Raw genomic sequence first — 27,900 nt, 5'->3', positions numbered from 1 at the left:
TAAAAATAAAATAGGAAGATTTGCATTTACAAAAAAAAAAAATCCTTCATATTTACATTTAATTATACAAAAATTAGATATATGATATATTTCCTTTAAGAAGCTCAGAATAGCTTCAAGACCTCAAATTCAAGTTTTCTAATATTATAAAAATTTTCTAAAAGTGACAGATTATACACCAATTTAATGCTGCATCAACTAAATGTAGCATATCATAAAAATAGAAAATAATGTTGCACCTCTGAAATACAAAGCTAAAATCTAAGGGTCTGTGCTATAGCATTAAACACATCACAAGGTAGGAGTAGTTAAATGGTCACTAAGTTTCAAACAACTTGTGCTTATATACGACAACCCGTGTGATAACTAGCAAAACTGCTATTTACTTTATTTACCTAACCAGATGTTTTTGTGCTGAAATTCCGTTTCATGTGTGGCCGCTAAGGGGGTCTCTCTTCCTCTTACCTTGCTGTCTACAGTCAAATGACTGACAGAAGACATAACCACATTAGAACAGGAAATGGAGGATGGGGCTGGGGCATGGTGCTTGTTGAAATGCATAGATCAGAGAGGATGAGGGGGAAAGGAGACACACACAGACTTGGTGCAAGACTTAATGGCGAATCGTCTGCTGCTGTTTATTCACATATATATTGCCAAGTAATGCTGTACATTTTACCATGATGATGGTATGTATCTGTGTGTTACGGATGGTTAGAGAGTAGGATCTATAGTCCTCTGTGCCCAAGTACAGAACACAGTACTGCAGCCAGGCTCCTTCTACCAGTTCTGAGAGAACTGAGAATCAGATGTACATTCTGCAGAGCGGAAAATGTGGGCAAATGTAGAATACCAGTCATGCAGTGGTCAGAAATACTGTTATTCCTCATGCACTCACATACAAGACAGCTTATTCAGAAAAGCCATCTAAAAAGCTAGGTGCACTTTAAAGTTAGGGTCTAAAAAGATATGCCAGTGTCTTGGGTCAGCTATTAGACTGAAGCTGGCTAGGTTCTGCTCACATAAATGTGCTTTTTATATTCTAGTCTTTGGTCACATATAAATGTCAGCGGTGCACACAACATTACCTCTATTACAATTATACAATGAGATAAAATGATATGGAAACTTAAATATATTGAAATAGGTTGGAGAAGAAGCTGAAAATGCATCCTGCTGTGACTAAAAGCCTTGTACATGGAACGATCGTCCATTGTACAATGTGAGCGATCACTGGAAACTTGCTTGCTTGTCATTGATTATCTCTATTAAGAATTGTTTGTCGGCAGTAGATCCACTCATGTAAAGAGGCATCTGCTAGTCATTTGTACTGCAAACTGCAGGAGATGAAGACAAACAAGCAATTATATGAGTACTGTACCATATAAATGCACATTTTGCAATTGTTAAACACTGGCTACATGGTCAAATCGGGGCTCATTATTCTAATTCATTCTCTTGTTTTAAAGGCCTCTAATACTCAGTTTCCCTGAAAATAAGACCTACCCCGAAGATAAGCCCTAGCATGATTTTTGAGGATGCAGAATGCTTTTTCAGGATTTTTGAGAATTCTTAAACTATTAGCCCTTCTCCAAAATTAAGCCCTTGTTACAGTTAATAAAAAAGTCAATTAAAATGGTGTCCAGGCAACTATACATGTAAAAAAATGAAATCTTTTGGAGCAAAAATTAATATAAGACACTGTCTTTATTTTGGGGGAAACAGGGTATATAAGGCAGTGTGTTTGACAGACATCATGGTTATTGGCACATTTGCGCAGATTCAACAGTATTGTTTTCTTTTGCAGCGAACCCGTAGAAAGAACAGAAGATGACAGCTCTGCGCTGTGTACTGTGGGGACACAAACGGAGTGGTCTTTGGTTGATAAAGAACCCAGAGACGGTCTAGAGGCAGTGGATGGGACAGTAATGTGTGAGAATGACTCGGTCAATGGAGAATCGACTGATGGCATTGCTGACTCCGAGGAGGTGGAGAAGGTTTTCCAGAGCCCAGCACCAGAGGATGGTGGAGCCAATATACGCACTGTGACGCCCCTGATGCAGAACAAGAAGGAGCTGTAAGTAAGGCCTACCTCAGACCCACATGTTGGCTTCCATTTTTACAGGGTCCATGATGGATATGACAAATCCATTAGGCCACGCTCACATGTGGCAGAATTGCCACGAATTTGCAGTGCTGATTTTGCACCACGAATTCGCAGTAATTTACATGACATTTTATGGTGGGCAATGGGAAAATGTGTGTGTGCACTTACCATATGAACCGTCAGAATCTGTTAGAATCTATTTTACCCCCACGGACTTACAGTATAATGAATCAGTTATTACATTAGATAGAATACGTTTTCTACAGTATTCTGAGCATCAGAGATTAACAAAAACCTGAAGTACTGCATGTGAACATATTAAGGAATAAGGCATGGATTATGGATTCACCTTACAAAAGGTGCAAAGTACAACAGAATTGGTGGACATAATGTGATTAGAAAAAAGGCATAAGTATTGTGGGCAATCTTTATAAATGTTGTGCGCCATTTTCTATTCTGAGATGCGTACTACACATTTGAAAAAGATGCCTGAAAGGGATGTGGCAGAACCCCGGGAAACGCTTCACCCAACAGAGGCCAATAGACTCAAGTGTCCTTTTAGCATCTGTAAGGATGGAGTACATTATCCTATACATTGTATATGAGGTAAGAATTTAAAACAAAACCATTGAACCCTGTAATTTCCCCCCCCCCTTCTTTTTTCTTTTTTTTCCTACTTCTTGTATAATTTTACTAGTAATTGATAGGAAATTATAGTACCAGTGTTTCTAGGGGTGCAGTGCGCCACACAGCTGTGCTACATGCATGTCACACAGACAGCACTGCTACATACATTGTTCATTCCATACAACAGGGATCAGAAGCAGCACCGCATTTGAGATGAAGGATCTGTGATGACGTCACAGTCATGGTCCACCCCTGATCACATGACTGTGATGCTCGTCCAGAGTGAATGACTTACATGCTCCACCCCTGATCACATGACTGTGATGCTCATTCAGAGTGAATGACTTACATGCTCCACCCCTGATCACATGACTGTGATGCTCGTCCAGAGTGAATGACTTACATGCTCCACCCCTGATCACGAGAGTGACGTCAACAATGGTCATGTTGACGTCACAAACCCACACAGTCATTCACAAACCCATACAGTCACGCACGGACAGACAGGTCGTCATTAGTAGTTTGGCCATTATTATTATTATTATGCTTAATGGTAATAATTGTATTTACACTATAATCATTTATTAAATATTGTCAACCAGCTCATAACCTACTATCCTTTAAGTGATTTTTAAAGGACCACTCCTGCGCAAACATATTTTTTCATCCCTGCCCTTCTCACCTCATTGCCTGTCACACTATGGAGGTCTCCTCTATAATGCAGCCACTTCCCAGCTTCCCTTTCCCCCATCTGATGCTTATCAGGCACCATCTTGAGAGTGAGATTTTTTACTTTCACTTTCAAATCTATCCCATGATGCATCAGTACAGCATTAGCTAAAGGATGCATCATTTCTGCCTGCTAGAGGAGACAGTTTAATTATCATTACTTTCTATATTTACCTAAATCTATAGACTTTAAATATACAGTCAGGAGTATGAGCTGTGATCTCCTCTATTATAACTGTGTGATGCGAGCTTGTTCTATTTTACCACGTATTGCACGCGATATAGCCCTATTGTTCTCTATGGACTTGTAATAAACTCTGTATAGATGCAATTATATTGCGTATGTACTGCGTTAATACGCAACATTGCCAAGGGACAGAACGGGAAATTTAAAGAAAAATGAACCAGGCTGCGCATGACCGCGGTTATACACGCAGCATTTTACCAAACGTTTGTGTGAGCACGGCCTAACATAGACTGTGAAACCGACTAGTTTCAGACAGCATAACTCCAAGTAGACCTGAGCTGCTCATAACTGAGATCACATGACTGTGTGAGGAAAAAAGAGGCCAGGAGATTCAGATAGAAAGAAATAACTAACTGAGTAACACTAGACCACTTATATATACTGGGGGATAGCAGCATATTGAATTTAAAAAAAGTGCTCGAGAGCCCTTTAATTATAACTAACCATTATTGACAATTATCATTTTCAACCTTAGCTGATTACTAGTTGTGATTAGAGATGAGCGAGTATACTCACTAAAGGCAATTGCTCGAGCGAGCATTGCCTTTAGCGAGTATCTCCCCCGCTCGAGACTGAAGGTTCAGGTGCCGGCGCGGGGGAGTGGTGAGTAGCGGCAGTCAGCAGGAGGGAGCGGAGATCTCCCCTCCGTTCCGCCCCGCTCTCCCCCGCAGCTCCGTGCCCACTGCCGGCACCCAAACCTGCAGTCTTGAGCGGGGGAGATACTAGCTAAAGGCAATGCTCGCTCGAGCAATTGCCTTTAGCAAGTATACTCGCTCATCTATAGTTGTGATCAGTTCTGCCCCTTTTTCACTGTGGACACGCTAAAAACGCTCACTGTTGCCCTCATCCACTCTCGGCTCGATTATTGCAATTCGATGCTAATCGGCCTCCCCCGCACCAGACTCTCCCCCTCCAATCATCGAAACTCTTATTACTACCTCCAAGACTTCTCTAGAGCAACACTAGTCCTCTGGAGCGCGCTACCCCAAACTATTCGGGCAATCCCTGACAAACACAACTTCAGGCGTGCTCTAAAAATGCACCTCTTCAGAGAGGCATACCATATCTCCTAAACCAACCCCCTCTGTACTCCCCTGATAATATGCTCCCTGTCCTAGTCACTGCAACCCCTGCTAGCCGCAATCAACTGCCCCCTGCAGTCATACCGATTCAGACACTATATTGACTATTGTCTATGTGTATAGCATTCCACACTCTCCGCCTTGCCACACCACACACATCTCCAGCCCCTTCACCCCATTTTTCTGTAGTATGTAAGCTTGTTGGAGCAGGACCCTCACCCCTACTGTCTCCAGCAACTGATTACTACATGTTACCGTGGTCTTGTTTTTATTCCACCTGTCTTGTAAGCGCTGCGGATTATGTTGGCGCTATATAAATAAAGATTATTTTTATTTATGCTCGTTGTGTTTATCACTCCATTATTAAATATTCATTAATCAATTATTATTTATTATCCATCCTTTTGATTTTTTTTTTTTTTTGTAGCGCCAACAGTTAGAATGTTTTTTCGCGACACAGGACATACATTTAACCCCTTAGTAACCACCCCATAGACTTTTTACATCCTGCTTTGCTGGACTTTAATCTCCAAGGCCGCAAACGCTAGTGGGTAGTCACCCTTAAAGTGACACGTGTCAGATTTCCAAAATTTGGCTTGGGGTTAGGTTTTGTGCTTTCACTCGGGGTTTGCATGGAATGGGATCAGGTGGATCCTGCGCCATACAATGAGGCTGCTGGCTGTTTTTTTTACAGCTGACACCTAACGGCAATAGTTGTAATTAGCACTCCTGCTAATTACAGTGAATTGAACAACTGAACGATGAGCAAACAAAATTGAAAAGATTTATTTGCCTGTATAAACTGGCTGATTTCTCGATCCATATAAAATGAGCCTAAGGGCGCATTCAGACGACCGTATATCGGCGGCGTATTCACGCCGGCCGATATACGGTGTCTCTCTCTGCAGGGGGAGGAGGCTGGAAGAGCCAGGAGCAGTGCTCTGAGCTCCCGCCCCCTCTCTACCTCCTCTCCGCCCCTCTGCACTATTTGCAATGAGAGGAGGTGGGATAGGGGTGGGGCTAAGTTCTGGGAATTAGCTCCGCCCCTGCCCCGCCTGTCCTCATTGAAAATAGTGCAGGGGGGGTGGAGAGGAGGCAGAGAGGGGGCGGGAGCTCAGAGCACTGCTCCTGGCTCTTCCAGCCTCCTCCTCCTGCAGAGAGAGACGCCGTATATCAGCCGGTGTGAATACGCGGCCGATATACGGTCGTCTGAATGTGCCCTAAGACCGCTTTCACACAGTTGAGAAAATCACGTCGCGGGAAACAGAAAAATCGCAGCATTTCCTATCTTTGGGCGTTCCCTCGGAATGCATCTCCTATTGCTTTTTTGGGGGCCGGCAAAGCATCGCACGGCCTGCGAGGTGCACGTAAGTGCGATGCGAGGGCTCCCATTGGAAACAAGGATTGCTACTTCCCTGAAGTCATGTGAGGTGTTTTTTTTATGCACAAACGCATACATGGGGGAATCGCACATTGGAAAGCTTGATATTGGGCTGAGTTTCACAGCCCGATATTGCACTTGCTTGTGTGAAATTGGCCTAAGTGTTGCTGGTCGTCTTGCGTACTGAACCTGAAGGTAGATTCACATGTGGTGTCATTTTACACCACGGACATGCAGATTTGCTGTGGAATTGCTGCTGGTTTGCCCTAGATCAGGTGAGACCTCACCCATTATCACGGAGGTGGCATTTACACACCTGTTAGGGCTCTTGCACATTGGCAAGAGAGTCAAAACGCATGATTATGACACCAATGATTTTCAATGGTTTCATTATCGTTTGTGATGTTTTCACTCCTACGATGCTGCGTGAAAAAAAAATTGCAGCATGTCTTTTCTTTTTGTGATATCACCCATGGTTCTCAATGGGGCTACATCGCGATTCCCTGCTGCAGCTGTGACAGGGGATTCCTTCAGCCCTGCAGGAATGCGAGGCTGTCGTATCCAGGGGTTTCCACATGTTTTCAATCGGGTCGCCAGCCCCATTGAAAACAGTAGGACAACATTGCCATCACCTGCTGCAGCCATGACACCCGCAGCAGAGATGAATAAAACTCCCACGGGGATGTGAGGCTGTTTTCAGAAGGATTGCGAGGGCAATATGGGGCCGTCGCCAGTGTGCAGGAGCCCTTAGGGCTGTCAGTTATAATTCCATCTCTGCTTCATTTTTGGAGCAGAGAAATTGAATAAAAACTGAAATAAATGTTTCAGTTTTTTTTCCCACTGATTTCAATCAGTTAAAAAAAAAAGCAAAGCCCAATACTTTCAGTTTGTTTCTGTTCTGTTTTGTTACCGGAACAAGAAGAAAAACCATAACAGAAAAGGAACAAAACTGAAAGCATTCTGAGTAGAGATGAGTGAGCATACTCGCTAAGGCTAACTACTCGAGCGAGTAGTGCCTTATTCGAGTACCTGCCCGCTCGTCTCTAAAGATTCGGCTGCCGGCGCGGGTGAGAGGTGAGCTGCAGTGGTGAGCAGGGAGGAGCGGGGGGGGGGGGAGGGAGAGAGAGATCTCCCCTCCGTTCCTCCCGCCGCCCCCCGCCGGCAGCCGAATCTTTAGAGACGAGCCGGCAGGTACTCGAATAAGGCGCTGCTCGCTCAAGTAGTTTGCCTTAGCGAGTATGCTCTCTCATCTCTAATTCTGAGCGATATTTATCATATAAGACTTTTAATCTAAGTACTGATCTATCATGCAACAAATTCATCAAAAAGTCGCATGTTAAATTGGGCACATTCTTTGTGGCATAAAAGTTTGTCCTGAAAATACACGTCCGCAGCACTGGAGTATGTGCGCAACTTTTTCTGCCACTGTAAAAAAAAAATTGCATGTTATAAATCCGGCCTAAACAGCCGCACATTCTATAGCATGACCACAAATTTAGACAGAAAGGAAGGTGATGCAAGCAGGCGTAAATCATTTAGAATAGGCGCAAGAAGTACATAAATCCAGTTATTTAGAAAAAGGCGCAAATGCCTTCTTAAATCCCCTCCTCCTTTTTTTTTTCAACCCAATGAATTCAATGGAGCAAACGTTTATTTCTGTTTCTTCTACTTTAAAAATTAAACAGAGAGAGAGAATTGTTACTGATAGCCCTAACAGAAGTGTGAATGCATCCTTAGGCTCATTTCACACAGGCGAGTGCGTTATCAGGTGGTGAAACCACACAGGCGAGTGCGTTATCAGGTGGTGAAACTTGGCCCGATGTCACGCTCGCCAACGTGCGATTTCCCCACGGATGCGAGGCGTTTTTGTGTCAAACTCTTCGCATCACTTCAGGGTAGTAGCAATCTGCCGCGGTGGAGGCTTGTGGAATATTTCCCATTGTTTTCCACAGCAAAATCCGTAAGTCTCATTGCAAATTTTGATGCAGAACTAAGCCATTTACATTCTACATGAAAATCCGCATGGAGCCGTGCAGAATTTACTGTGGGATGCAAAAAAATTCCGTTCATGTGAAACGGCCCAAACGTTTCCAGACTTACCTGGGTAAGAGGATAATCCATGATGAGCTGGCATGTAGTGAGAAAGCATACAAAATGTGTTCTCTACTAGCGCCAAACAGAGGTCATGCCGCCTCACACTGCTTAGGAAAAATCTGAATTCTGGGCAGCGACCCAAATCAGTCGAGCACAAGAAATAGTGGTTAATTGTCTACAGATGATGCTGGTGCTTTATCTTCGTATAAAACATTTTATTGATAGTGGCCTTCATTCCAGTTTCCCACACAGCACAGCAGTCCAGACTTCTGGATATCATCCATGATACAACAAATACGTTACAATAAAGTGATGGCAGGCACTGGAGTAGGGAGTATTAGAAAAGTACTGCACACCTCCTCCGGTTCCTCTCCCCGGTGGTCATCTCCCACCTCACCATTATATTCAACCTCTCTCCGACCTCTAGTATCTTCCCTTCCTCATTTAAACATGCTATCATATCCCCACTGCTAAAGAAACCGACTTTTGACTTGACTGATGCTGCCAACTACCGAGCCATCTCCAACCTCCCCTTCATCTCCAAGCTATTAGAATGCCTGGTTTACTCCCGCCTTATAAGCTATCTCTCAGAAAACTCTCTTCTTGACTGCCTACAGTCCAGCTTTCCGCCCCCTACACTCGACAGAAACCGCACTGACTAAAGTCTCAAATGACCTCCTGACGGCCAAATTGAGGGGCGACTATTCCCTACTGATTCTCTTCAACCTCTCTGCAGCATTTGACACTGTTGACCATAAACTCCTCCTCAGTATGCTTCGCTCCATTGGCCTAAAGGACACTGCTCTCTCCTGGTTCTACACCTACCTATCTGACAGCTCCTTCAGTGTCTCCTTTGCTGGCTCTACCTTCCCTCCCCTTCTCCTTGCTGTTGGGGTCTCCCAGGGATCTGTCCTCGGCCCCATCTTCTTCTCCATCTACACAGCCCCCATTGGCCAAACCATCAGGAGATTTGACTTTCAGTACCATCTCTATGCTTCTGACACCCAGTTATACACCTCTTCCCGTGACCTCTCAGCAACATTCCTCCAGTACGCCACCGACTGTCCGTCCGCTGTCTCTAACACTATGTCCTCTCTATACCAAAAACTGACCTTCTCCTGTGTCCGCTCTATCTAACCATTGCTTGCTGTCGGTCAATGCAACATTCTTGTTTATATCCATAGGCTGAGAAAACCGCAGTCCTAGTGCTGCCTAATCAGTGTAGGTGAGGGCCCATTCACAGGCTGCAGACCAGACATACATAGTATCAAGGCGCTGCCAGCAGCGATACATTAGCACTGGCTTCAGCTCTGGAGTAAATAAGACCGATCCATCCAAAGTTCTCAGATCTACAGTGATTCTATAGAATAACCTTTTCCAGCATGATTATTATATGTCCCCTACAGTGGAAAGTATACATGGTCTGCTAACAATTAGCTGCGCTGGGCGGTGACTCATAGAACGTCGTGTGGCTCTTTTTAAAATAACCGTGAAATAAATAGGGCAGAATTTCTAGGTTGTTATTTATAGGTTATTCAAAGCTTGTGGTACACAGCAAATCATTTAAATGTGGTTACACGAGATTCCCAGAAGTCACGCCGCCGATGACTGAATCAGAGCATGTCAACGTACAGCAAGGCCAGGCTCACACGGGCGTTAGGAAAAACAGCCTGATTTTAAACGCGGCATTTTACAGCCATTTAGCATTTTTAACGCACCCATCATTGCAATGGGTGAAGAGGTGCGTTAACAATGGCTGAAATACACTAAAATAGAGCAAACAGCATTCGAAAAATGTGGCGTTAGAAACGGCGCACTCAAATACTCGTGAGATGAGAGTGGCCGAACGCCTAGAACAATATAAGGAGTAGTTAAGTGATTGGACTCCAACGTTTGTTTTACATGTAGTGCAGTCAGAAATTGTGGCAAACTTATTTTTTGAGTCATTTTCCACCCCATTGCACGCCCTTTTCTTATTAATTGCATATTTTCTGTTTTCATTGGACAGATTAATGAAAACAAAGACCGGTTTCACACGGCAAAGAAACTCACACGAGATTTGTGCGTTGCGAGATACACAGATCTCACATGGATATGAACCCCACTCTTTTGAATGGAGTCATGTACATGAGCGATGGGAAGTGGGAAATAAAATCGCGATGTGTCCTATTTTTCGTGTTCCTCGGAACACATTGCTTATTGTTTTCCATAGGACAGTGACACACATCGCACGCGAGTGTAATGCAAGGTTTCCCATTGACAACGCAGCTGAAAACCACACCGGAGGATCACTACTTTACTGAAGTGATGGGAGGGGGTTTTGCCATAAAAACACCTCACATTGCCGTGAAAACGGACGTTGCGAGACACTATATTGGGCCGAGTTTCTTGGCCCCATATTGCGCTCGCCCATATGTATGTAGCCCTTGTGTGAGAGCCCCTAGGGTGTCTTCATACTGGACAGAATATTCTGTTAGGTGCTGCAAAATATTCCACATTCAAAATCCACAGGTCTAAATGCAGATCTTGCCATAAAATTGCTGCCAGAATTTTGTCATTTCAGTTCTGCATCAAAATCCTCTAGTTAGACATACGAATTTTGGTGCAGATTTTTCTGCTTAGCAGAATATTTTGCAGAATCTTGTGCATTATTCCATTCTGTGTGAAAACAACCCAAGGCCCCCTGACCACGGGAGTGATTTCGCCGGTGGTAAATCGCTGGCGAATCACGCCGTCTGAAGCTTTCCATAGGGTTGCTATGGAAAGTGCCGTCCCCATGTCCACGAGCAGAGAATCATTGTGATTCTCCACTCACGGCTGGCAATTCGCAGCATGCTGCGAATTTCCGTGATTCTCTGCGGTCAGCCTATCTGTCATACAGGCTGACGGCAGAGATTCGTCTGCCGGCTCCTGCTCCCGGGCGTCAGCTTCCGTGGTAGAGATTGGCTGTGGCACTTCGCAACGCCCGTGGACAGGGGGCCTAAGTCTATCTACACATGCTCGAGCGCGATATCAGGCCGTGAAACTTGGATGGGGTCCGACACATTTTCCAAACACTATGCATCAGAGTTCTCTCCTGCGCAGTGTTTGTGGAGCTCTGTCTGTCCAGTTGCCTCAGTCATTATTTAAGTCTGCTTCTGGGTCTGGTTGTTACTGATTATTCTCAGTCTTGGTGGAGAGAGGACGTGTTCGTGGTGGTAAGGCCACTCTCACACAGGCCATTTTTTACTGCGTTTTGCTAAGCGCCGTAAAACACCTCCATTTCAATGGGGGTTCTCAGACGAGCATTCGAAAGCGGCGCTTCTAACGCGTTTCATTGCTTGCAATGATAAGGTACGTTTAAAAACGCTGTTGAGCGCAGGTGAAAACACTGTAAAATGCTGCTGTTTTTACAGACACCACTGTGGCAGTGGCCTAAGAGTTCTTCTGTTCAGCTAAGTAGAGTTTTTGTTTCTTCTTTAGTGTTTTTTTTATATTAGTAGTTAGAGTTAGTGGCTGCGGCACGAGATGTAAGGCCGCCTTTATTGAAGCGATAAACTCGCTTTTAGGCAGGGCGGTTCTTGTCCTAGTAGTCAGGGTGAGGTTGTCCCTTCCTTCTGTTGTTTAGTATATATTTTACTCTGTTCTACAGTCTGTTCCCTCTGTGAACACAACCTTAAAAGGTTTTTTACCTTTTTTTTTTTTTTTTAGCCTCCATAGGGGACATAAACTTCTAATTGTTTGGTCACTCCTGACAGGCAATCTATCAAGCTACATCACAGGCATGGCTTGATAGGCAATCTACAATTGCAGCGCTGAGGACTTTAAAGGGGTTGTCTCGCGCCGAAACGTTTTTTTTTTTTCCATAGGCCCCCCGTTCGGCGCAGGACAACCCCAAAGGATGTGTTAAAAAAAAAAAAAAATGTATTACTTACCCGAATCCCCGCTCTGCGACGTCTTCCTTCTTCTTCCTTCACCAAGATGGCCGCCGGGATCTTCACCCACGATGCACCGCGGGTCTTCTCCCATGGTGCACCGTGGGCTCTGTGCGGTCCATTGCCGATTCCAGCCTCCTGATTGGCTGGAATAGGCACACGTGACAGGGCGGAGCTACGAGGACCAGCTCTCCGGCACGAGCGGCCCCATTCACCAGGAAGAAGACCGCACAGCGCAAGTGCGTCTAAAAAAGCAAGCCGACATCAGAATTAGACGGATCCATGGCGACGGGGATGCTAGCAACGGAGCAGGTAAGTGAATAACTTCTGTATGGCTCATATTTAATGCACGATGTATATTACAAAGTGCATTAATATGGCCATACAGAAGTGTATACCCCACTTGCTGCCGCGAGACAACCCCTTTAAGATAACGTACCTCATCATCTGGCTGCCATGGCAACCAAACTGGTGGTCTGTCGAAGGCATCCTGAGCCCAGTTGCCTTGTGTGCAAGCCTTCAAACATCTATTGCTACTAACACCTCCCAGCAGCCTGGTCAGAACGGCCCAGGTAGCGGGCAATTTGTCCATATGGGCATCCAGCTTTTCACATTTCAATAATGCGCCCCTCTCAACTCTGTTAACTGGCTACAAAATTGATTTGGTTGCATCGTAGAGGCGTCTAGTGGTCAACAAGATCCACACAAGCGGAAAAAGAGGTCAACGCACACAAGGAGCCTCTGAGAGCCTTTTTATAGGTCCAGGGGGGAACCACTTTTTGGGTCTCAGGGGACGAGACTGTTCATCTAATCACAACTCTGATCATTTGTATATCTGACTGAGACGGAATTGCAAGCCGAGTTTTGCAGCAAAACGACAACTCCTAGGTGCTTGATCTTTTTTTTCTTTATACAAAGAATGATATACAGGGGATATAAAAAGTCTACACACTCCTGTGAAAATGCTATATTTTTGTCATGTTAAAAAATCCAACAAAGATGAGTCATTTCAGGTTAAGGCCCCCTCCCGCCCTTCTCCATCCCCATTTGTTTGGCAACTGCAGGCGTCCTATAAAAATGAATTTTTGCTGCGCCGCTCAGGAGAGTGCAGAGACTGTCCTTTTATGTGTGGCTGCTGGAAGCTGTTGATGGAGAGGTGCAATGGTCTGCAGAGGAGGTGCTGCTGGGGAAAAACTGGAAAGGGCAGTGGGAGCCTAGACCCCTGGATGTAAGAGGGGCTGCTGTGAGAGACCAGCTAGTGCTACCAAAAGGAAGAAAGTAGTCATGTTCCAGTCACAACCTGCTGGGGGCATCTGGACTGCAACCAGGAGCAACGGGAACAATGCGGTGGAGTTGCACTCTTGATCTTATGCAGTCGGGATCTCGGTAGCGGTGACGATTCCTGCGCACCAACAGGCCTGTTCCATAGGGCTCCAACTGTTATAGTGTTTGTGGTACAAATGGATACGTCCATAGGGATGGAAGCGAGCCTACAGATAAGAGACATTGGCTGGGGTTCTAACGCCATGTGTGAAATGGACTGTGTTGCTAGTAGTTAAGCATTAACCCTATGAACTACAGACTGTGTAATTTGTATTTCTGTTTACCAGTACTGATGTTCGACCTGTCTTATTAATACGGTTTTGCCTGCATTGTTTTTGTTGTGTATGAAGTATTATTGATTCTAGGATATTTAAATCTATGGAAAAAAGTTAAACTGCTTAATTGTTATAACATTATTCATTTTCATTTCTTTGTCCACAAATAATTATTGTAATGTTTTGTAACTCCTTCTGCTGCATTGTGATACCATTATCCACAATATATAGACAATACAACAAGGTAGTGTGTGCCTGTAATATAGCTGCAGAAACATTACCATAATAGAAAAAACATAAGTAACTAAATACATGAGATACTGACACTTTTAGTCACATGGATGCTGTGTTTCTTTTTTTTTATTGTGGGCAGCCCCCAGGCACATTTTACTGCACAAATGAAAAGCAGAAAATTGGTAACAAAATGCCTTAAATCTGGAGCAGAATGGAACAATTATCCCTGTATTAGCAAAAGTCAGTTGAACAACAGTGGTCTTTAATGCAAGAATAGTTAGAATATTTCTAAATGTTAACTTCTTTTTTGCTCTTCTGCTGATTCGGCATTTGGGGTTTTTGTATGAGCTATGTCTTATGTGTTGCTTGTTTCTGGAATGTGTTACAGACATAAACTAATGCAAAGAAAAGTGGAGGGTTTTCTACAACAACAATCTGGATTACAGTTCTCTTTTTCAGAGGATTTTGACCCCTAATGGGCCAGCGTGTTTCATTCCAAAAGGGTCAGACAATTTTTAGAGATTTTACCCATGTGATGGTTTTACTGCCCTATCTGTTTTCTTTAGCTCCTAAAATAATTTTTTCAGCAGTTTTGCCCCCCTGTAACATAGGGCTATTTTTTGATACCTTTTTTTCACTAAATTTTTCTTCTGTTTTTTTTTTAGTTAGTGATAATAAAAAGCTAACATTTATATTTGTTTTTAATTTTTTTAAAACTTATTTTGTAACTATTTTTTTAACATCTCTGTCCCACATGATGTCATATAAGACCTCTGGGGTCATTCACATTGTTTTTTGTAATTTACACTCTTCCATTGTAACTGCAACATCCATAAGAGCCCCAGTTATAACAATAATCTTTATTTGTATAGCGCACACTTATAAAACATCCCCCTGCAGTGACAGTAGTTACTAACAGAACTGATTTGGATCTGCTAGCACCCAACAATCATGTGATCGACGGGTCAAATAGCGGAAGTGACACTTCCACTTTCTCTATTCACAGCATAGCGATTATTATGCGGTGCGGTATATAGCCTGCAAGAGAGAAGGTAGAAGCAATTGAAAACTGCTTCTGTCTTCCCTGGGTCTTCAGCTTCTACTAATATTCGAGGACACGACCTGCTCTTGTGACATTACAGGAGCTTTAATCCTGCGCTGTATTTTACTATAGGTCAGTATTAAAGCCCAGGATCAAGCACCCTAAATTTACAGTGCTTGGTCCTTAAGGTGTTAAATAAAAGCAGCCTCCCTGATTAACTGATTTTGGTAACATCTACAATTTTCCCTGCACTTGTTTTGGTAAATCTCTCCCGTAGTATATTGATAGATGTGATTCTATGTTTAACATAAATGAAGGTTAGTACAGTCCAATGAGGCTAGAACTACTTCGTGACTTCGATCATGTGAAGATTGCAAATTTCACACTGTATATGACCTAATGCAGCTGTCATGTGACAGTCACAAGAAATCCCAAACTGGATCCAAAATTGTTGAATTTTGGTTACAAGCCATCATATATTGCTATGCAAATCAAGTGCGACTGTGACTTCCCTGTGACTTACAAGTCATGTTTTAACAGTCAAATAGCAGCTCTGAAGCCGATGTGGCACAGCGAGCCACACAGGTTTGTGGTTGCCCAGCTTTTCTGAGACATGTAGCCCTGCGTATAAATATGCTTTGTGTTCAATTGCACTTCAGTTGGTTTCTGTTCATACTAATCCAAAGACAGGCCATTAACCTTACATATTATACATAGCACTAAGATATGTGGTTCCAAACTTTTTAGCACTGTAGAATCCCTGGAAAAAGAAAAATTCTCGGAAACCCTCCACTAATTTCCGCTGGACCCAGACACGGTGGAAATATTCTACCATGGATTGGCTGCAAATTTGCAGCCAATTTGCAATACACTGGCTGCAAGATCTGCATGCATTACATGTAGATGTCGTTGTAGAGCTTCCCCTGGATTGTACTCTTCGCATGGCAAGAAGTGAAGTCTACAGCATTTCTGTAACAAAACGAGCATGCAGGGGATTAGGAAATTGTACTGTAAATGCTACAGATGTGATTCAGAATACACACCACAAATTTGCTACTTTGGAACCTGGCCTAATTGTGTATTTTTTTTGTAAGGAAAGACTTAAAACAAGTAAGATGCGAGACAGTGACATTTTAAAGAGTCCAAAATTAATGCAGATCCCATATGAAAAATTAAAGTGGTTTTCCAGAGAGAATACTATGGATGACATATCCTCAGGACAGGTCATCAATAGTTTACTGGCTGGGGTCCGTCGCTTGGGACCCTGACCGATCAGCTGAGCGGGAGCATGGTGTCAGTGCGCCAGAATTAATAATATACCGGTACTGAAGACTTGCTAAGTATTGTAAGTCTTGCTTATTTCTGAAAGTGTACTGAAATTGGGTGAAATGGGTAAAATCTTACAGTTTAGTCTTACATGTTTGTTAATACGAGCATAGAGCTATAACCATAATCTGTTTGACTTTGCAGGCTACGTAGGAACAGCTCTTCTGATAAACTGCTCAGAAATGCAAAAGAGAAGAAGCTAGACAGGAAAGTTCACTCTACTTCCAATCTTTTCAGTGGTAAGAGTAAATGATAGTATATGTTGTGGAGGTCTTCTGCTACCAACTAATACATGTAGTGCTGTTCATGGCAATAAGATGTTTTCTTTTGTGCTCTAAGGTGGGGTTCACACGGGGCGGATTTGCCACGGAATTTCCATGTGGGCCCTCCGTGCGGACATTCCTGTGGAATTAACTGAATAATGATGTAGTCACACTAAGGCCTTAGTCAGACGGGCGTTTTTAGCCGCGATTTGCGCATGCGCATGCGTCCGGCGATTTTATAAAACCATTGCTTTGCAATGGTATCGGACACATGAGCGCTTTTTATGCGCTCGTCCGATAAATTATAGAACAGAAATCGCAGATCGTACCTATCTGCGATCTGCGATTCCTGTTCTCTTCTCTATATGCGCTCAATGGGGCCGGCGGCAGCAGCGCCGACCCCATTGAGAACATATAGAAGACAAATCATTCTTCTCTGCCACAGCTGTAACAGCTGTGACAGAGAAGAACGATGTTTGCCCATTGAATTCAATGGAGCCGGCAATACAGCCGCTCCATTGAAAGCAATGGGCTGCCGGCGTGCGCGGGGTGAATTGTCGGGAAGGGCTTAAATATATAAGCCCTTCCCTGCAATTCATCCTAAAATGTGTTAAAATAAAAAAAAATTGTATACTCACCTTTCCGCTGCAGCCGGAATCCAGCCGCGGCCGCTGTCAGTTCTCCTGAACTGCTTCTCGGCACTATTTAGCCGGCGGGGCTTTAAAATCCCCGCCTGCTGAATGGTCTGCCTCTGATTGGTCACAGCCCTGACCAATCAGAGGCAGGTTTCACTCACACACCCATTCATGAATTCATGAATGGGTGAGTGACTGCTGCCTCTCAGCGCTGAGCCAATCAGGGGCAGGTCTGACTCACATCCATTCATGAATTCATGAATGGGTGTGAGTGAGACATGCCTCTGATTGGCTCAGCGCTGAGCCAATCAGGGGGCAGGTCTGACTCACACCCCCTTCACACCCACTGCAGGACGGCCGCGCGGAGCTCCGGCTGCCGGGAGAAGGTGAGTATGTATATACTTTTTATTTTTACACATTTTAGGATGAATTGCAGGGAAGGGCTTATATATTTAAGCCCTTCCCGACAATTCATCCCCGGCTCGCCCGCAGCGCATTGCTTTAAATGGAGCCGGCTCTATTGCCGTCTCCATTGAATGCAATGTGCTGGACAGCTCCGGCCCGTTTCTAATGAAACGCGGCTAGGAGCAGATTTTCGGGCGATTTGCGGGCGACTTGCGCGCACCGGTCACGCGATTTGCGGATGCGCATCCGTCATGCGATCCGCAAATCGCGAGAAAAAAAGCCCGTGTGACTACGCCTAATGCTGAAATATCATTCAATTATCTTATAAAATTCTACTACATTTTATACTTTAGATTTAGTGACTCTTTAGAGAAACCTTTGAGTATGTTGACACGTGGTGCATATGCAGAATTACCTGTGACACATATATACAGTGTATTACAGTATCTCATCTACGTACTGCTGAGAAAATCCACAGCAACACAAATGCCCTAGTGTACATTTTAAATCCGCAGCATATCAATTTATGCTTTGGATTTCCACTATGGATTTCACCGCTGGTGAACTCTACGACAAATCCGCGTCAAAATCCTTATATAAGATATGCGAATTTTGACGAGAATCTGCAGCAGATTTTCCAAGGTGGAAATTCCACAATGTGTGAAGGTACCCTTAATCTGTGGAGTGCAGTTCACATAATGCATTTATCTAAATTACACCAATGGCCGGAACTTCTGAATCCGCGTCCATGCACACTGTTAATTGCATATTCACTGCAGATCGAGTGCATTCATAGGAATCAATGGAGCGCATACACGTGGAATCCGCAGTAAAATAGAACATGCTGCGATTTTTCTTCTCGCAGAATCCGCAGTTCTTACCTACAATGAGGGAACATCAATGCATTTCAATGCCTGCATATCATACACGCGGATGACGATCATAGAATGCATAATTCAAATCTGCCCATGGGAGACCGGCTCTAGGTTGAGGTCAGACGAGTAGTTTTTTTTGTGCACCCATAGGCATGCAAAAAAAAGCACCACTTGCATGTCCGCAAATCGTGGGAATCGGCAAATTTTTAAAGCGCAGAAGACCCGAGCTTCATGCGCCTGAAAATCGCTCATTCCCTGAAGCAACACTGCGCATCACCAGAAGAGCACCATACTCACAGTGAAGCATGGAGGAGGCAGCATTATGCTTTGGGATGGTTTTTTGGCTGCTGGAACTGCAGCTTTAGTCAAGGTGGAGGGAATTAACAGTTCCAAATATCAGTCTATTTTGGCACAAAACCTTCAGGTCTCTGCTATAAAGGTGAAGCGGCATTTCAGCTTTTAGCAAAACAATGATCCAAAGCATACCTCCAAATCAACAAAAAAAGAATGGCTTTGCCAGAAGAAGATCAAAGTTTTGGAGTGGCCCAGCCAGAGCCCAGACCTGAAGAGCGCTGTATACCCGAGATGCCTTCGCAATCTGACAGATTTGGAGTTCTTTTTCAAGGAAGATTGCCAAGTCAAGATGTGCCATGATACCCAAAAAGACGGAATGCTGTCGTAAAGTCAAAGGGTCCATCCAGAAAGTATTAGTTGTAGGTTGTGCCTGTTTATGCAACCACATTATTTTAGGGTTTTTTCTCTCACTAAAAGATTTCAGTTTGTTTTGCAATGAAATTGTACAGATAACGGGTCACATTCAAGGTGGAAATGAATCTTTACCTTTTGTCAGATTTTTTTTAACACGACAAAAACATGGCATTTTAACATGGGTGTGTAGAGTTTTATCCACTGTGTTAGGAGACGTGTTTGTTACATGCACTTTAGAATGTTTGTTAATTGTTCAGTCTTGTATTTGTATTGTGATACAACTTTTACATATTTTCTGTAACAAGTCAAATGAATATCTTCCAGGATCCTCAGCATCAAAACGGGGAAATTATAACATAGGTGTGTATTTAGCACTTATTATATATTCTATATTAACATATATTTGGTATTTTAAGTTTGATATTACCATTTTATTATAATAAAAAATATTTATTATACATAAGCCAATTATGAGAGAGTAAGATACACAGGTGAACGTTTAGCTTACCAAGTCCACAGCCCTCATTATACTGTTAAATTACCATAGTGTAAGGGACAAAATATATTCACTGAGTATTAGTTTTTAAAGGGCCACTCCAGTGCAAACACATTTTTCCATCCCTGCTCCTTTTACCAGAATGCCTGTAACATTCTGTTGGTTTACTTCAGTGACTTCCATGCAGTGCAGCCTCCTGTCTGATACTTATCAAGCACCATCTTGATGGTGAGATTTTTTTACTTTGTGTTTCACATCTATCCCATAATGCAACAGCACAGCATAAGTTAAGGCAATACCAGGGGTTACAATTTAATTATCTTTACTTTCTGTATTCATCTAAATAAGCTACAAACCATAAGTATACAATTAGCAGGATGGGATGTGATCTCCTCTATTATAACTGTGTGACAGTAGTAGTGTGTAACTGTGACAGGAGTGCTTATGTCCCCCTTTCCAGTCCCTGTAGTAGGGATCATGTAATAGCATCACACACACTGAGAATCTGACTAGTTTCCGACGACATAACACCAAGCAGATCTGAGATGGTCAGAATTGAGATCACATGACCATCTGAGTAAAAAGAAGCTGTGAATTTCAGACCGAAATAACTAACCAAGGTAACACTAGCGCACTTATATACTGGACGGCAAACTACATAATGAAGGAATAAAGTAAAAATCACCGGAGTGGCCCTTTAAGGCACTGAATAGTGTGGCCTGCTACTCAATGTAGCCCCACAATAAGCTTTTGTCTAAAGATTTTCATTGTGTTTGTTGCAATTCAGTTTAAAAAAAAATTTCCAGCAATATTAAATGATGATCTATCTTAGAGGCTGCTAAATTGTGATCAGTAGGTCTGACTTCCGGGAAAGCACAATGTAGAGGTCACTTGGATAGGAATGAGCTGCAGTAGTAGGCGTAGCACACATATGGGCAAGATGCTCTGCCTGGATAAACAAACAATGGAGCCCCACAGCCCCTTAGATCTGCTGATCATGGGGGTTTGGGGAGTTCAGTGCCTTGCTGATCAGAAATTGATAGCCTAACATAACCATTGTTAGGGAATTTATCAAGAGCTTTGCGCCAGTTTTCCCAAAAAAAAGGGTTGAAAACTTTGACATTCGCCATCTCTTTTCTAAAATGTGCAACTTTTTTTTACTCCTCTTGTCACTTTTAAAAGTGTCAAGAAAACAGTGAGGTTTAGAAAGTGGGGGCAAACCGACAGTGATCTGACAAGTTTATTAAATTTTAAGACAGAAAATGGTGCAAAAAGTGGAGTGGTGCAATATCATTTACTGGTATACGCTTATTCCCATGAGCGTATAACGGCTGGTGTTTTATACGCTTATTACGATATACGCTTATTCCTACAAGTGTATATCAGCCGGTGTTTTCACGGCCGGCCGATATACTCTTCCATCTAAGCAGTCCCCCCTTCGCTCCCACTCACCGGCTCTCTGCCTCTCTTCTCCACTCCTGCGTCTGCAATGGGAGGGGGCGGAGCTAAGCTCTGCTCTGTCCCACCCATTTCCATTGCTGGCTATGGACTAGGGGCGGGAGCTTAGCTTCGCCCACTCCCATTGCAGACCGCTTGGAGGGGAAGAGAGAAGCGGAGGGCCGGTGAGTGGGAGGGACAGCGTATATCAGCCGGGTGTGAAAAGTGGGCCAATATATGCACGTCTGAATAAACCCTTAAAGACAGACTAAGATGTGCCTAATTCAAGAAGTGTGTGTTGAATAAATTTGGTGCATTCTTTGCCACTGGACTTCAGTTCCACTATGTAGTTGGTTACTTGTGCCTATATACACATATATATCCATGCTTCAGTTTTGTGCAAATGGAAAAATGCAACAATGTCTCTACAGCGCCACCTATTAGAAGGCAGCATTCCTGCAAGTGAACATCAGACCTTTTAACAGGTTTTTAGCAATGACTGGGAATATAATCCAAAGTGAGAGTCTTCTCCAAAAGGCAAAGCTAGCCATGCACAGACAGACTGTTTCGGGGGTTTTGCCACTCATCAGTGTGCAGTAGGTTGCTGGGTGAGAGGCCTATGATGGAAGTCAGGGAGGGTATAGTTTCTCCTAAAGAAGATCACAAAGAAGGTGTGAGGAGACTTGGGGGCCTTTCACACAGGCTGAATTTTCCACATTTTGTGCAGCAACTTGCAGTAAATGCCGCACAGCACCATGTGAGTTTTCATGCAGAATGAAATTGGCTTAAATCGGTCTGCAGTTCCTCATCAAAATCTGCAGCGTGCCCTGAGGAGTTTGATGTAGAATTCCACAGCGGCAACTTCCTCTGTGCCCCAGCAAAAATACAGTTTTTTGCCCAAGTGAAAAAGTCCTTATAAGGTCATGCGTGCTCCCATGGGAAATCTATGCAAATTGGAAGATAAACAATGCCTCTAGTACCCCACCTGTTAGAAGGCAGCATTCCTGCAAGCCAATGTCAGGCCTAGTTTGACTGGGTAAAAAGTCTGGGTCTCTTCACACCTGCTAAGTGCTCTACAAAGTGTCATACAGTTATATAGAGGAAAAAAGAAAAAGTTGTGATCGCTGCAACACAAAAGGAGAAACTATTTACTTGAAAGAACTGAGTTCTGCACCAAATATATTTGCATGAGACATAAATTCAAACTCTACAATAAAAAAGTGACATTTTCAGGAGGGTTTTTCCAATTTTAATGTATCTGTTAGGGGGTTGAATAGTGATGGGATAAAATGCTGTACATGTGAAGTATTACTGCCAAGAGGACCCGTACCCTCCCCTATGGTCATCTTCTAGGTAAGTAAGCTTTACATTTACAGGAACACAGATGTCTACACACTTTAATTGTACAGTATTACAGTAGTATCTCGGATCTCCCCACTAATCTACTAAATAAATACCAATTTACTGTAGCATTTAAGCTTAGCAAAGTTGTTGCTCATTCGGACAGTTGATCAGTGCTGCTCTGATCTTCAGTAGTAAGCTTTATAAATCATGCTCACAACTGTATTGTGGCAGAGTGGTACAAACCATAATATGACTCCCATAGGATGTTTTGTGCCCATACTATACCTCACTATGACTACATATACAGTACCATACAAAGGTTTGGACTCAACTTTTCATTACAACCCTTTCTTGTTTTGTTTTTTATTATTATATACGATATACATTCATACCGAAGAGATGAAAATTATGAAAGAGCACATATAAAATAAGTAGTAAAGAATAAAGTGTGAAATCAGAATATGTTTTATAGTTTATATTTTTCAAAGTAGCCCATTTTTGCTTTGATGACAGCTTTGCAGATTCTTGCATTCTATCAGCTTCATGACATTGTTACCTGGAATTATTTTCAATTAACAGCTTTGCTTTGTCACAAGTTAATTTGTGGAATTTCTTGCCTTCTTAATATGTTTGTTGTGTTGCGTAGAGGTAGGATTGGTACACAGTCCCATACAGTGTTGACCCTATTTCAACGACTACTCTAATCCACATTATGGCAAGAACCGCTCAACGTAATAAAGGAAATTACAGTCATTTTTTTAAGATATGAAGGTCAGTCAATCCAGAATATTTCAAGAGCTTTGAGGGTTTCCTCAAGTGCAGTTATGAAATCCATCACACACTATGATGAACTGGCTATCATGAGGACCGCCCCAAGAAAGGTAGACCAAGAGTTACCTCTGCTGCAGAGGATAAGTTCATCAGAGCTACCAGCCTCAGAAACAGCAGATTAATAGCACCTCAGATTAGAGGTCACATATATGTTTCACAGAAATAAAGTACCAGATGCATTTCAACATCAGCTGTTCAAAGGAGACAGCAAGAATCAAGCCTTTATGGTCCAAAAAAGCCTCTACTGAGGAACATCAACAAGAAGAGAATCGCTTGGGCCAAGAAACCATAAGAAATTGACATTAAACCAGTGGAAGTCTGTACTTTGGTCTGATGAGCCAAAAGATTTTTGGTTCCAACAGCCATGTTTTTGTGAGCTGCAGAAAAGGTAAGCGGATGGTTTCTATATGAGTGGTTACCACTGTGAAGCATGAAGTAGGAGATGTGGAGGTGCTTTGCTGGTGATGTTGTTGATGGTTTACGAAAATGATTTACAAAATGCAAGGCGCATTAAGCAGCATGGATACCGGGAACCTTCTGCAGCAACAGGCCATCCCATCTGGTTTCTGCTTATTGGGACCATCATTTGTTTTTCAACAGGACAATGACCCCAAACACACCTCGAGGGTATGTAAGGGCTATTTGACCAAGAAGGAGAATGATAGACTGCTAGATCATATCACACAGCCTCAGGAACCACCTGGCTTAAGCTCATATGAGATTATTTAGGGTGAGTTGGACTGCAGAATGAAAGAAAAGCAGCCAACAAGTGCTCAGCAGCTCTGCGAAATCTTTCAAGGCTGTTGGAAAACCATTCCAGGTGACTTCCTCATGAAGCTGATTGAGAGAATGCAAAAGTGTGTAAAGTTGTCATCAAAGCAAAAGGAGGCTGTTGTGAAAAAGGCTAAAGTATAAAACGTACTATGATTTAACACTTTTTTGTTTCCTAGGTAATTCCATATGTGTTCTTGCATAGTTTCCTTGTCTTCAATATGAGTATACAATATAAAAATAAAAAAAGAAGCTTGGAAGGAACTTTTGACTGGAACTGTAGATGCAAAGATACACTGTAGGATTAGGTGGCCAACAAGAAAAAGTTTGTGGCATGCAGAGGTGCTGTATAACTGAGGTATTCTTCCCTGGAGGTTGGATCATCATCAATCAAATATTGATGCCATGGCTTAGACCCCATTTACACTGACAGATGATAGCTCAAAAGTCGCTCAAATGACAGTTTGAGTGACAGTTTTGAGCAATCATCTTTGCATACTTACATACAACTATTCAGGCACAATGGGACACCGCCGCTATCTCTCACCAAACGCTACAGCTGTTTTGCATAAGAAAACAGCTGTAGTGTTCTCTGCACTTACTGCCCGTGCCCCGCTGTGAATTCACAGCAGGACACAGGCAGAGAGACTCTTATCAGAGCAGCCGGCTGATAATAGCCTGCTCCCCTAATAATAGCTGATCGCTCAATTCTAACAAGCTAGAATTCAGCGATCAAGGACTCGTGCACGAAAACTGCATGATGTCAGTGCTTTTAGACAGAACGAGAATCGCTCAAAAGATTCTTTTGAGTGAATTTTGAGCGATTCTTGTTGTGTCTAAATCAGCCTTTAGAGAAGAGGAGATAATGCTTTTCACAACATTCATAATATTCAGAATAGTTTCCTAACAATTAATAAGATAATTACATATTTATAATCCCCCTTTCTATAATAGTATCATGAACCAACATTATTTAATACAATAAATGATCTCTGTCTCTACATAGATGGTATGAGTGTTAAAGTTTTTCTTCGTGGTCGACCGATTACGATGTACATACCTTCCTGCATAAAAAACCATGATGACCAGAAGCCAGAACTTCCCAGTGAGAAGCTGCAGTTAGAATGGGTGTATCCTTAAACTGTGTCTAAGTAATAAAAAAATAAAACTTTATTTCCAGTATGTCTCTTAGTCCACACAGTACTTCACTTGGGGAGGCAGATGTTCTTTTAACTGGAAACAGAAAGTTACTACAGTAGTCATTGAATCTTTAGTCAGCCAGTCAGAGGCTGTAGACAAGTATACATAAACTTTACTCTAACGTCTCTTAGGACTTCAAAATTGGAAAAACAAAAGCGGGCACAGATTTAAGCGTAGTAGTCAAAAACCGTAAGAACTGCAACCTCAATTCCAAAAGAGTACTGTACCGTAGATGGTGGGATATTCAAAGTCTTTAAGTTGAGGCACATTTTTTTCCGAAATGGTTCCACAATATTCTTCCATATAGGTCTGTTGGTCTATGTTGTTCCTAAACCGATTTAGGAAAGCCAACATACACAAAATGGGAGCTAGGACTGTAAGGTTTTCCATCAATGTCCAGTCATTCAGTTTCTGCATGTTTTTACATGGGACGATTATCATTCAAAACCCCGTGGGAGCACAGGGTTTTGAACGATAAGAACAATGATCGTCCCGTGTAAAAGGGCCTTAAGGTTCAGGGCATCTCTCAGCTGATTTAACTTTTCCTAAAGCTTAGTATTTTCATAGCTCCCCAATAAAACTACCTGTTGAAAAACAAGTGGGAATTTATTATAGTCACTATTTCCCAGGTGGCCCCCAACCTGCACCCCTGTTATTCCATCAGATCCATTGGTTAATATTAAGTCCAAAATGGCCATGTTTCCCCGAAAGTAAGAGACTGTCTTATATTAAGTTTTGCCTCAAAAGAGGCAGAGTGTCTTATTTTCGGGGGCAGTCTAATAATGACATCATTGAATGGCTGTGATTGGTTAATTTAGCGCCGGCCTTCATTGTCTGACGCGGCGCTGGATTAACTAATCAGAGCATTAGCTTGCTGGAGGCGGAGTATTTAAGCCCTGCTTCCAGGAAGAACTACTCGGTCGGCTTGAAGAAGGACGCGACAGCCTGCAGCAGCGACGGATACCAGTGTGAGGACCGGAACGCTGGCGGTAGGGAAGTATTGTTTGTTTTTTTCAAGCATGTAGCCTGGCTAAGGCTTATTTTTGGGGGAGGGCTTATATCGGGGAAACAGGATAGCTGGGAAAGTTAATTATCTTTAGTTGTTAACAGAAACTTGTTGCCTTTATGAGAACATCAGGTTTCAGTTGCCCATCTTATATCTAGATAGTTAGTCTCCCATAATAACCTCAATGTGATTTGCTGCTTCAGCTATTTACCGTAGTAATAGATTTTCAGTGGCTTCTGTTATATTTCGTGGCCTATAGCAAACCCCTCTGAGGATTTTATTATTGTTTTTTTACTCACAGGTATCTCTACCCATACTGACTTCACATGCTCATCTCCTTCAAATATATCTACCCATAGTGTGGGCGGCTTTAAACAGGACTTTATGTAAAGACAAAGCCCTACCCTTTTTTAATCTCTTCTAAACAAACTATTACCCTGTAAGTTAATCGCCCAGTCACAGCTTTCATCCAACCAGGTCTCTGTTGTCCCCGCTAGGTCATAGTTTTTCGCAGTCATTATTCCAGTTTGTCAACCTTATTGGTCAGACTTCTAGCATTAGTCAACATGCAGTTTAGAAAGTTTAGAAAATACTACTTTGGAGGTCCTTGCCATAAGCTTACATCCAAGTTCCCTGAAATGTGTTTTTAAGGACCTTCCATCTACCTCTAACTTTGTCATTAGTGCCAATGTGTACCATGGCTGCTGGATCACTAACCCCTCCCAGTAATATGTCAACCCGCATCCGCGATGTTTCAGATTCGAGCACCTGGAAGACAACACACGTTCAATGCCAGTCTTTGTGCCCGATTGCCCTCTATGTCCTTCTAATAATTGAGTCTCCTACTACTAGCACCTGTTTAGCCTGGCCTACGCTCCTATTCCCCTTCTTACTGGAGCAGGCATCCCCTTGGCGGTAAGAGTGCATGTTGTGCCGCAGCAGTGCTAACTCTATAATGGCATTCCTATCATCTGCCAAATTTGTAAACTTGTTGGGGTGTGCCAGTTCAGGACTAGCCTCCTTGGATCATCCTGCTCTCCTATACCACCCATTCCCACATCTGCCCCAGTGAGTGCCCAGGTTTTCAGTGGATCTTAGTTATGCAAGCTGCTCATTTAGAATTAGGATCAGGTCTTCTAAATACACAACATGCTCACATCTCGTTCAGCAGTATGCATCCTGGAATGGCCATTCAACAGCTGTATCATAATGTTAAAATATAATCTTTATTGAAAGCCGTAAAACCCTTTTATTGAACCCACTGGTATAGTGCCTCTGGGAATATTCCATAGTACAATTCAGACTTCTATATATATATCATTTATCCCTAAGCTGCAGACCGGGATGAAATAATTAGCAATGGCAATAAAAGCCCATTTACACGCAACAATTATCGCTCAAAATTTGTTCAAACAACCGAATTTGAGCGATAATCGTTACATGTAAACATTGCCATCATGCACTTTTCGTCTGAATGATGATCTTAAGGTGAACTTGAAATCCATGCTTCAGCTGCAGAGAGATAAAGTATCTCTCAATAGAACGCAT

The 27,900-nt window shown here is 42.8% G+C and overlaps 1 protein-coding gene across 1 annotated transcript in view; it reads left to right on the top strand.

Moving 5' to 3' along the window:
- The window catches only part of EML3 (EMAP like 3), a 65,790-nt gene that overhangs the window by 14,708 nt on the left and 23,182 nt on the right, over positions 1 to 27,900 (top strand). The window contains exons 4-7 of the mRNA XM_066582704.1: positions 1,808 to 2,077; positions 16,526 to 16,620; positions 19,592 to 19,627; positions 25,153 to 25,276. Coding sequence (XP_066438801.1) covers positions 1,808 to 2,077; positions 16,526 to 16,620; positions 19,592 to 19,627; positions 25,153 to 25,276 — 525 coding nt within the window. The remainder of the gene's footprint in view (positions 1 to 1,807; positions 2,078 to 16,525; positions 16,621 to 19,591; positions 19,628 to 25,152; positions 25,277 to 27,900) is intronic.

Source organism: Eleutherodactylus coqui, chromosome 11 (assembly GCF_035609145.1).
Source record: "Eleutherodactylus coqui strain aEleCoq1 chromosome 11, aEleCoq1.hap1, whole genome shotgun sequence".
NCBI lineage: Eukaryota > Metazoa > Chordata > Amphibia > Anura > Eleutherodactylidae > Eleutherodactylus > Eleutherodactylus coqui.
The sequence above is the reverse complement of the archived record's forward strand: the minus strand, read 5'-3'. Positions and strand labels throughout refer to the sequence as shown.